Source organism: Rattus norvegicus, chromosome 5 (assembly GCF_036323735.1).
Source record: "Rattus norvegicus strain BN/NHsdMcwi chromosome 5, GRCr8, whole genome shotgun sequence".
Taxonomy (NCBI): Eukaryota; Metazoa; Chordata; class Mammalia; order Rodentia; family Muridae; genus Rattus; species Rattus norvegicus.
In genome coordinates this window covers 15,401,779-15,414,366 of record NC_086023.1, presented here as the reverse complement: position 1 = coordinate 15,414,366, position 12,588 = coordinate 15,401,779, and the positions used below count along the sequence as shown (strand labels likewise).

Sequence of the window (12,588 nt, the reverse complement as noted above, 5' to 3'; positions counted from 1 at the left end):
ACATACTCAGGAGGAGTAGACATCAGGGAAAAATCAAACTCATGGCTGAAATCAATCAATTAGAAACAAGGAAAACAATACAAAGAATGAAGGAAACCAAGACCCTGTCCTTGAGAAAAAGATAGAGAAACACTTAGCTAAACTAAGTAAAAGCAGAGAGACTATCCAAATAACAAAATCAGAAATGAAAATGGTGATATAACAGCAGACACGAAGGAAATCCAAACAATCATCCGGGCTTACTTAAAAAGCCTATACACCACAAAATTGAAAAATCTAAATGAGATGAATGATATTTTAATTATATTCAACTCACAAAGGTTAAATTAAGATCAGGTAAACAATCTATGGATAAATAAGCAGTCACTAAATGTCTCCCAACCAAGAAAAACCCAGGAACAGATGGTTTTAGCACAGAATTCTACCAGATCTTTAAAGAAGAACCAATATGAATACTTATCAAATTATTATAATAACTAGACACAGAAGGGAGATTGCTACAAATATTATGAGTCACCCTGATACCTAAACCACACAAAGACTCAACAAAGAAAGAGAATTTCAGACCAATTTTCCTTATGAACGTTGATGGAAAAATATCCAATAAAATACTCACAAACTGAATCTAAGAAAACATCAAAAACATCATCTACCATGATCAAGTCACCTTCAACCCAGGGGTGTAGGTGTGTACAGTACAGTAAAATCCATCACATAAACAAAATATACCATATAAACAAACTGAAAGGAAAAAAACGCATGGTTATTTCAATAGATGCTGAAAAATCCATTGACAAAATAAAAAAAACTTAATTTTAAAAGTTATGGAGAGATCAGGGATACAAGGCACATTCCCAAACATATAAAGGCAATATACAACAAGTCAATAGACAATATCAAATTAAGTGGAGAGAAACTTAAAGCAATTTCTCTAAAATTAGGGACGAGGCAAGGCTGTGCATTCTCTCAGTATTTCTTCAATATAATACTTGAAATTCTAGCTAGATCATTAAGAAAATTAAAGGAGATCAAGCAGATAAAAATTGGAAAATAAGTCAAAATATATTACTATTCACAAATGGTATGATAGTATCCATATGTGACCCCAAAAATTCTACCAGAGAATGCTAAGAGCGATAAGAGGTGAGAATTCCACAGTTTCAGCAAAGTGGCTGGATACAAAATTAACTAAAAAAAAATCAGTATCCCTCTTTTATAACACAATAAATGCGTAGAGAAAGAAATCAGGAATACAACACTCTTCATATAATGCCAAATGTAATATAAAATACTTTGGTATAGCTCTAACCAAGAAAATGAAAGATCAGTATGACAAAAACTTTAAGTCCATAAAGAAAGAAACAAGAAGATATCAGAAGATGGAAAGACCTCCCATGCTCCTGTATCAGTAGGATTAACATAGTAAAAAAAAATGGCCATTTTACCACAAGGAATCTACAAATTCAATTCTCCCATCTCCTTCCAAATCCACCCCAACTCCTTAGCCATCCATCTTCTCTTTCTCTCCCCCTCCTTCTCCCTCTCCCTCTCCCTCTTCTCTCCATTTCCTTCTCCCTTTCTCTCTGTATGCCTGTGTTTCTTGCTCTCACTTTCTGTTACTGCTGCTCCTTCCCCCTCCTCCCGATTCCTTTACATCCCCCCTCCCTTCAAAGAAGCAAACCCAAAACCAAACAACAACAAAAAAGTCCCACAAAAATATAAAAGTAAAATTTACAAAGACTAATAAGCAAAGACTAATAAGAAAAAAATCTAAAACACAAAGTCCACAAAAATACCATTGAGTTCATTTTGTGTTATCCAACTACTTTTAGACATAGTGTTTGCCTGCCCCAAGGTATGACTGCTAAACCCAGTGATTCTCAATTCGATAAATCTGATATTCCATTTGCCAGAAGGTATCAGCTACAACTAGCTTTTGGTTAGGTGGGACTACACATCTACTTTCCACTCAGTACTGGAACACTGTCTGATTAAACCCATACACATTTGTCCACACTGTTACAGTGTCTGTCTGTGTTCTGTTCTTTCTTTGGAGTTGTCTATCACATCTGGCTCTTGCAATCTTTCTCCTTCATTTTCTGCAAAAATCCCCGAGCCTTGATTACAGAGATTTGATTACAACCTCCTATATATTACTTAGTGCTCCAAAGTCTCTTATTCTCTTCATATTCAATTGTGGGTCTCTGTTTTAATTCCAATAAACTACAATAAGATCTCTGATTGTTGAGTGATGGATTGATCTTTGAGTATAAAGGTGTTTCAATGAGTCATTTTATTACTGTTCCTTTAGCCAAACAATGCTGATAGATTTTTTTCTAGGCACATGAACCAGGTTCTTGGCCATCTTAGCAATGTTGTGTGTGGGTTCCATCTCATAGAGTGGTCCATAAGTCCAATAAAAATAGAATTGGTTATTTACTCCCATAATACTTATTCCACTATTGGATACCAGTGTCTCTTGCACATAGCTTGCTGTTTTATGTCACAGTGTTTGCAACCATTGGACTTCAATTATACCCTGCAAAGAATGTTCTTGTAGCTGGACCCAAGTAATGCTACTTAAGTCAATCCCGATGGCAGTGAGGGCGGAGCATGTTCCTTGCTACCCAATGTTCTGGGTTCCCAAATGAAATACACACAGTCTTCATACTTTTATATTCCTTAAACAGCTCAAAACAGCTCAATGGCAAGGCCACTTCCTAACCACCATATGATGACCATCTTCAGATATTCCCCAAGTTATTACTTTCTAAAATCAATATTACATCTTTATTGCCCTGGACCCAGACCTGCAACCTTTTCCCTTTTTGGTTGTGTTCCCCAGCACCTACAGGACAGCTCTCTCTCTCTCTCTCTCTCTCTCTCTCTCTCTCTCTCTCTCTCTCTCTCTCTCTCTCTCTCTCTCTCTCTCTCTCCTCTGCGCCTCTCAGCCATGGTGTCTCTCTTCTTTCCCCTGAATGACAACTATTCATCTTCTTGCTCCTTCCTCAGCCCTTTGCCCAGGAATCCTAAAGTCCTGCCTTTGCCTCCCTTTCCAGGCATTGGCTGTCAGCCACTTTATTTACCAATCCGAACCAACTGGAAGTGGAACACTGCAAACAGGATTTTGGGGAACATAATTAGCGTGAGAATACAAGAATCTACACTTTCCTACAATTTAAGTGCTAGTCAATAGGGTTGAAGCTTCTAGCGAGGTACCAGATTAATTTCTCTGTGTTTGATGAAATAAATCAGTGTGGCCTTCAGCAATAGGGCCTTAACCATCAGATTGTTGATAGCAACCAGTAATTTGTCAATAGTTTTTGATGTTTGGGGGATTCAGTGTAATACCTTTATACAACAAATCAACAACATGTAACCCATTCTGAACATTGGAGGCTTTATTTGGCTACAGGGAGAATATCTCAATATAATAAAGCCCATAGATAAGAAATCTACAATTAATACCATCATATGTGAAGAAAAGCTTGAAGCAAGCAAACTGAAATAAAAACAAAACAGATATGGCCACTACCCTCACTGTTTCTCAACATTGTATTCAAGGTGGTAACTGAAGTAATAAGGCACTATAAAAAATTCAAAGAATACAAATAAGACAGAAAAAAATATAACTACTCTTATGTGCAGACAACAGATACATTAGAAATCCCCAAAATTCTACCAGAAAATGTTTAGGAAAAATAATTCAGAAATGTGACAGGATTTAATTTCAATTTGTATACAGCAATAACTTTTCTATATACCAACAACAAGCATATAGAGAATGATATGGGCGTACTTCCTTTAACAATAGCCTCAAATAAAATAACAATTTCAGGAAAAAACATAAAGTACTTAGGTAGAATTAATATTGATAAAATTATTTAAGATATATTACAGAGGTACACTAATAAGAACATTGTGCTATTTACTTCCAAACAGACTGACTAAAAATGAGCTGGACAAGGACAACAGGAGGCCTCAACACAAGACAACTAAGAAATATTGAGCTCAGGAAAAATACTCTTTCTAGGGAAGAGCACATTGGTTGATTAGCCAATATCAAATTGTCAGCCTTGAAATATATATATGAAACTTAATACACACTAAGTAGACTGTACTGATATACCTAAGAATATAAATACATTATATATATATACATATATATATATACACACACACACAAAGAGAGAGAGAAAAAGTGAGAGAGAGAGAGAGAAAGAGAGAGAGAGAGGCATGTATGTAAATTCATTAATGATCAACAAGGAATGAATTTGAAGAATAGCAAACAGGATTGTAAGAGGCAAAGAAAGGGAGAAATGATGTAATCATACTACAATATCAAAAGATATAAAAGTAAATTCTATACAAATTATTTTAAATTAAAAATCAAATCAATAAAAAAGGATTATTCCAAAGTGTTTCATATGCAAAATGTTTTAAAAGCATACAATGGAACATCTAGGAAATATCATTACTGAATGTTTCTATCTTTGGATAGACAAAGATTTATCAAATATAATGCCTACAGTATACCATCATATTTGAAATTTGAACTTCATAAAAATTAAAACCTCCTGATCTTCAATAATATATTGCCTGGACATCTTAGAGAAAATGACATAGCATATAGCAGTGAATATGATGAGAATACAACAGTGTATTGAACATCATTGGTCATAAGGGAAATGTAAACTTGAAAGATCTCAGTATTCCACAGTGGCTGAATTTTCAAAAACTGTACCACATTGCTATCTTTATACTGCTGATATGAACATTCGATATTAAACCTTGGCAAGATAATTTTGTAACTGATGAAACACCCAACATATGTGTCTAACTATGATTGATCTATCCACTCCTCTATATTATCTACTTAAACAGAAAAAAAGCCAAGTACTGCCCCAGAGAATCCTTAGGCAAAGTTGTCTGGATTTACTGAAGAGAAAATGTGCTGCAGCCATTGACCAGAAACCACTGTGCAGGAATACGATGAGAGCTGACGCACACAGTACCTGGGAAGAAATAAAATGACTGATGCAGCTGAAAAGAAGCAGGTCAGTTTGGTAAAGCCACAGAACCAGAGGGCTCTCTGTTCTCTGTGCCAATCATTGCCTTCAATAGTGTTCAGTAAGTCTTCACAGCTTTTTGGATTCCATGTTCATGACCAGTTGGTTTTGATCATTTTTTACAGATATTTTTTTAAAAGCACGTTTGTTTCTATAGAGAAGCCAAAATATCAAAGTGTTCACTCCCATGTTTGCATGACAGCTCCACAAGTAATTTCTTTTGGTTCCCATTAACTGTTGACCTTTTTCTCATCTATTCAAAGTGGTCAACCTACCTTCTATCTGCTGCTTCCCCATCTTGAGACTATAAGTGTGTCTAAATTATTATAAATATTTTCATGTGATTAGTAGAGTTATGCAAACTACCTTCTGAAGCATTGGGACAGCTGCAAGACATAGTTTATATTGTATAGACTTCTGTTAAGTTTACCAGCCTCACGTCTAACTTCCTCCCCATTAATCATGGGAGTTGAATGATACCTAGATGAACTTAACTCAAGAGACAGGATGGATATGCCCTATTGCACCAAATTAGGTCAGTGTAACCCATTCTGAGCTCAGAGGCACATGAAAGTAGTTCCAGGCAGTAACAACAACTGAGTGTGTGAAAGTGAGTAATAGACTTTAAGTTTTATTTTGTTTTCATTGTTTTGGATCATCTGTAAATCCACATTTTGATTCCAAGTCCTGTTCCTATGAAGTAACTAAGTTTATAGATTCTTCTTTTTTCTGGTGATGGGATTGTTTTGTTACTATATAATTTAGCTACAAAGCTCTGAATTCAATGGTACCTGAAAGCTTAACTCCTGTTGGTAGTAGGAGAGCCCTAGCAGGGAACACCTGCTTCTCAACTTCCAACTTCCTGTGGACTTTGCTTTCTTTCTTTCTTTCTTTCTTTCTTTCTTTATTTACTTATTTATTTATTTATTTATTTTTACTTTTCTGATAGGTAGAAAGTCATTTATAGCATGAATTTACAAACAAATCTCACAGGATTCAGACTTCCGTTTGTGGGTATCTTGAGTTTATTATTTATTACTTTTTCTAATTTCTTGTATTGGTAGATAGAAATTCAAGAGTAGGAGGTAGAATTCTAACCAAATTTCTCTCAATAAGACACTTTATGAACACACACACACACACACACACACACACACACACACACGTTGTGTTACCTTGAATCTATGCTTGAAAATTCACCAGCACTATCAAGTGGAGGAAAACTGAGATGAATCAATTCATCACAGTCAAGGCTAAGGCAGAAATCCTGTGTGAATGCTAAGCTGTGGGTTGACATTGTCTCTCTCCTCTCATTTTATTAATCAGGAATTCCTTGTCTTTTCATTTCTTTTCTTTCCTTTCCTTTTCTTTTCTTTTCTTTTCTTTTCTTTCCTTTAGGATTTCCTGTGGAAATATGCAGTTCACTGAGAACTCCAAAGCTGCAATGAAGATTCTGAAGGCTGATGGATTAGACTTTCAGGATTGGAGAGAGTTGGAATGTTGCTCATCCACGGGCAAATTATCTTCAGCTATCTTTAATTTTCTTCCTATACATTCATCACTCATATCTGTATCTGACATAACATCTGGCTATAAGGATAAATGAATTAACTTCTCAGACCAGTAGTTCTCATAAGTCAGAAGCTAAGAATTTCATCAGTAGTATTTGAGACCCATACTAAAGACTTCCCTACTTTCCTGTCGCCTGCATTCCTAATGCCCAGTAATATATTAGGTAACGGAATTGATTTATGATTTTATGCAGCATGCAGACACCATGGATCTATATTTCTATCATGATCACTACCATTTACCTCTGCATGAACCCATTTTCCCTTCAGAGGAGAATGCATAATAGAACAGTATTATTTGTGCCAAATGATTTGTTGTTTATTCTCTAAGTGATTGTACATATGTTCATGCATGCACCTGGGTATAAAAGCCAACAGTCCGCACAGGGGCTTTGTTCAAGTAGAGCCACTTGTCTTAATTTTTGAGACAAGATCTCCATTGGTTTGAGGCTCATAGCATAAAACAGATTGAGAAGACAATGAATCCCAGAGGACTACCAGCATACATTTCCACAGTGTTGTAATTAAAAGTCTATTCCAGGATGCTCAAGAAATTTGTTTATTTTTTAAATGTTGAAATTATAGTATAATTATATCTTTCTCCCTTCCCTTTCCTCTCTCCAACTCTTCCTGTTTATGCCCTCAAATTTTCTCAAATTCATATCCCTTTTTCTTTCATTATTATAGCATATTTTTATATTTATATATTTTATATATGTATAATTAATTTATTTTTCTTTAATTATTACAGCATACATACTTATATACGCATATAAACAGATTATATGTATATTTACCACTTTCTCCATCCCTATAATGGTACCTGTATGTTCTAAACATATGACTTCAGGACTGACTATTTGGTTTTGGATAACCAGTTGCAGGGGCTCTTTTTGAGAAAGAACAATTTTCTGTCTCTCAGAATTCCCTAGTTGCCCTTAAGTTCTTTGTCCTTCCGATGGTATCATGACCATTGTTATTCTGGCTAGTAAAGTCATATATTGTGAAGGAAAATTTGTAACTTCCACTTTATTAAACCAGAATAATTTTATCTAGATTCTAAATATTTGTTATTATACCCACAGATTAGTGTAATTTTGACCCCCATCAAAGAGTTCTCGTAGCAAAAGGTAAAGAATCTATCAACCACAACCTATCAAAATGCAGAGAACAAGAGATATTGCAGTGCTAAGTCCCACATAGCCATGTAAGGGACAGACTGACATGCCCCCTCCCAAGAAAAACAGAGCCAACAGGGTGGGGCCACCCACAAAACTTGTTGGTTGGAGTGAGAATGAACATGTCTGTATACTAATGTACATATTTACATGCACAGTCTTTGAGGAATGTCCTCTCTGCCAAGGTTAATGGCTCCATTATAGTCAGAAACATCAGGAGGTTGGGTGTGGTGCTCAGTCACAGTCAATACATACAGCACAATTTCTGTGTACAAGGCTCAGAGATATGAGGAAGTGGTGGGGAAAGATTGCAAGAGCCAGAGAAGCGACAGCTTATGTCTCCTAAAAACATCAGGGAATCATGAGACCTCATCAATATTGGTGCCTAAACAAGACCTGAACAATGATACCAATGGACATACTAACATGCTTTTTTGTTTTCTAATGTGTGTTCTGTGTATTGAACTCAGGTCCTCCTCTTTGTGATAACTACTTTGCAGTCTAATTTATCTCTCAAGTCCTCTCTATATGATTCTTATAGGTGGTGATTCCCTAGGTGATGAGAAGATCTGCCAGTTGGGACAGCAATCATTCTATGTTAAAACTTGGTCTAACAAGTGACCAAAACCTTATTTGATTTACATATACATATGCTAATTTGATCTAGACCCTAGAAATGTTTATGTTAAAGAAATATAAAACTAAAGCTAAGCCAGTCATAATTGGCAAAGAATATGGTCATATAACTAGGAACTTTCCCATGAAATAGACTGAATAAAGTCAGTTCATTACTGTACTGAAGCAAGCATTTATTTCCATTTATTATTTTTCCATATATATTTGTCCCCAACCATGTTCCAACTAAATTCCTTTAGTTTAGTATTTCCTTATTTATGAAGTTCCACACTCAAATTGTTAAAAGTCTCTCTTTTGCCTCATAGCAGTAGTGTTAAAATGTGGTTACCATTTTAAGTAAAGAAATGTTGGGAGATTACTTAGGTTATGAAACACAATAATAGCTTTCTAGACTTGGATACACATGCTGAGTCTAGAAAGAGGATGGCAGGGAGACCTCTGAAAGTCATTCATAGATGAAAGAAATAGTTATTATTTTAATTTTTTTAAGATACACAAGCATCACAGATTTTCATTTTTATCTGGTTTTCAACAAAAGAGATTCATCTAATGATGGCTGTTCTGGCTTTGTCTCCAATGGTTGTTTCTTTATATTAAAATACTTTCTTATTCAAATATTTTCTTATTCAAATGCTGCCCCTTCCTCTACCACAGTCATATGAATCAATTATATTCCTCTTAAGTTGTCCCTTGAGACCACCAGAACAAAATGCTGAAAAAAAAATGGAGCCACGTAGGAAACCTCTTAGGTATCACTGCAGACTTCAAGATTGATCAGACACTCTATCCTCTGGTATCTTCACTAAGTTAAATGACTCAAATATGCAGTAAAAAACATGTTGACTTTGGCATCTTTTTCTACCCTTTGAATCTAGCCATTATCAAATAGGCTCACAAATGAAGGTCTGTGTAAGTAGGCACAAGTCAAAGATGTAGATCAAATCTTTGTAGACACACAGAATACTGCAGAGATTGGCTCTTCCCATACTATTTCTTTTATAAACAGTTTTGTGAGTGAATCTTGGCCAGCACCACCAATAGTCTCTACTAAAAATGATGCTGTTATTCATAGAAAAATGTATATTTAAGAATTTAGAAAATCTAATGATAAGGGTATATATTGAAGATATAGATTTAATATTTAATGTTCAAAATATATGTTAAAATAATTGACTTTTTATATAAGTGTTGCAGAGAAGAAAACTGGATCTTTTCAAGTTTTGCAAGTAAAATATACTTCAAACTTTTTAATGTATTGAAAATGATGCATGCTTAGATGACAAATGACAGTGGTAAATCAAAATTGATATTAAGAGCTATAAACTTGTTAACCTGCTGTATGAATCAGACATTATTTTCAATCTATTCATTAAGTTAAACTCACTTGGAATACTGTCAACATATTAGGCACTGAGATCAATTTAAAGGATATCTTCAAAAATTAAGATAGGGAAGGGGGATGCTTGGGGGTTGGGGTGGGGATGGGTGGGGGAGACCATCCTCTCAGAGGCAAGGGGAAGGAGGGAGGGGTGAAAAACTCTGGGAGGGGAAACCAGGATAGTGAGGCAACATTAAGAATGCAAATAAATGAAATGATTTAATAAGAAAAAGACTCTGATAAGGAAACCTGGAAAGAAAATAAACATGCTAGCTTCAGTAAACAAAACAAAACAAAATTAACATATACTAGACCCTGGTGAGAGGGTTCAGCAGCTAAGAGCACTTGCTCTTTCAGAGGAGCAGGGATTGGTTCCAAGCACCTATATTGCACTCGCACCCATCTGAAAATCTAGCTCTAAGGCCCTGACCTCCTCTTCTATTCTCTGTTGATACAGCATGCGCAAGCATATATGCAGGCAAAACACAAAATAATTTTTAACTTAAGATATACTAATACCATCTTACAGAAATACTATGCCTAGATACTCAGCACGCAAAAATCAATATAATTATTTTGGCAAGAGTGGGTTTTGTCTTAGATTACATGTCTTTAAAACCCACTTTTTATATATTTAGTGAAGGGGATATATAAATTTTTCTCTGAAAATAGACTATAGTACCAATTATTTCTATATAAGAATCTGGTGGCTCCATGATTACCTTCTAGTAAAGACACATTGAAACAAAAATATGATTCAATGTTGCAAGCACTATTTGATCTTACCTGCTGGTTTACAGGAAAATTTCTGTTGATTTTTTTGATCTGTAATGATAAATTAATTAATATCAGTGAAAATAAAATTAATAATAAAAAATGTCCCTGAATATTTCTGATGATCTATTTCTAAGAGTTATTTTACATAAGCCAGGTGGGTTTATGCATGCCTTTAATCCCAGCATTTGAGAGGCAGAGGCAGAGGCAGAGGCAGATTGATAACTGCAGTTAAGGGCAACCTGCTTTGGGCAGGAGTTTCTAGGCAGCCAGGGCTACTTAGTAAGGACCTCTCTCAAAAACAAGGCTGGGTGTGGGTTATACTATATTAAAAGGTACCTCAACATATTAAACTCATTGCATATAAACCCATTTTAATTAGAGGTCATGCATTGTATCAAATATAAAGATTTTTAAAACTTATTGATTATTTTCATTTATAGGAAATCAGGATTTATTTCATGTGGTATAAATGAGAAAAGGCAGGCTTACTATTTGAATTTATACTACGATATCATAGAATAGTACATTTACTTGAATATTCAAAACAACAAAGGAAATGAAAAGTCAACCATTAAAGTATAATATATGTATTTTCAGTCAGAATGCAAACAGAATAAATTTTATTTTAAGAAAATATAATGAGTTACATTGCATAAGAATCTAAACTCTCCAAGGAGCACCTCCTCTGAGTAAAAACAAACTTGAATAGAAGTAGACGCTCTTAAATGACAAGCATGGGCAGCAGAGTGCTAGCTGATGAACTCCACTATTCACCATCAAATTCAGGGAGACATCTTAACACCAGGTTTATATGCTATAAGATTATATCAAATTAAATAAATATAGATTCATTCTTTGATAAATTATGTTATTGACATGTTTTTCATTTTAAACTTTATGGAATTATCTAGTAAATATGAATATGCAATCAGATGCCTATAAGAACGAAGTTATAAAAAATCACTAATCTCTCCTCTACAAACACAAACTGACTTTTAAGCTATTTATCATGTAAAATGTAAAACTGAAAGAAAATTTGCCAGTGAATATATTTTGAGCACATTTTGAGAAGTTTTATACAGAAGCCCTGTTCTTCCTCCACTGCTATAACAATGTTAACCTGGTCTGGCTAGCCTTACCCCACACTAGGGCAAGTATCTGCTTACTCTATTTCTTTCACATCAATGATTACAATTTGGAAACAAAGACAGAGACATCACATACTAATCAACCAGACTTCACTGAGCACTAGTAAAACCACGCTTTACTTCTTTCCCTTTTAGAAATAATTATAGAAATGGATGAATATTTCATATGGACTTTTTTTACTCTAAAGAGTGTACCATCAAGAGTCAAAACTTGAATTTTTAAATTTGAAAAATAGTCTGAGAATCCCTGTGTGGCAACTTGAGTATTGGCCATATAGACAGGCAGCAAAGGGGAGGAAGAAGTAATTGTATAGAACATGCTGAACTCAGGCAGGTTATTGCACCCTAGGACTCAGATATATTAGATAGGATGACACTTCCAGATGTATTTATTGTATTACATGCTCACATAAACCTAGATCAAACAAACTCACTCTCTCTCTCTCTCTCCCTCTCTCTCTCTATCTATCTCTGTTCCTCTGTTTCTATCTCTCTCTCCCTCATTTTGTAAACTTTTTTTTTCCACGTGGAGAGGTTTAATGAGAGAAGAAGATGAGAGGAGAGGAAAGGCCGGCCATGAGCACGTGGAGGGAAGGGGTGGGGGTAGAGAGAAAGGACAGGGAAGAGAGGAAGAGCAGGGAAGAGAAGAGAACAAAGAGATTTTGTAAACTTAATTGAGGGATTAAAACACATTTAATCAGAGTCAATGCTATTTATGACAAAAAGCACTTTAGAATGTAATGAGAAAATGACCTTTATAACCAATAAAGTGAAAGATGAGAAACTCATACTAAAACGTCATACTCAGTTGTTGTGGTTTGCCCAGGAGTT

At 35.0% G+C, this 12,588-nt stretch overlaps 1 protein-coding gene across 10 annotated transcripts in view; it reads right to left on the bottom strand.

Moving 5' to 3' along the window:
* Sntg1 (syntrophin, gamma 1) overlaps window positions 1–12,588 on the bottom strand; it is an 814,179-nt gene that overhangs the window by 169,102 nt on the left and 632,489 nt on the right. For 9 of the 10 annotated variants that reach the window (XM_063288183.1, XM_063288182.1, XM_063288181.1 and 6 more), the window contains one exon: window positions 10,619–10,657. The exons of the other annotated variant lie outside the window; for it this stretch is intronic. In XM_063288183.1, the coding sequence (XP_063144253.1) occupies window positions 10,619–10,657 (39 nt within the window). The remainder of the gene's footprint in view (window positions 1–10,618; window positions 10,658–12,588) is intronic. 10 annotated transcript variants of the gene reach the window in all.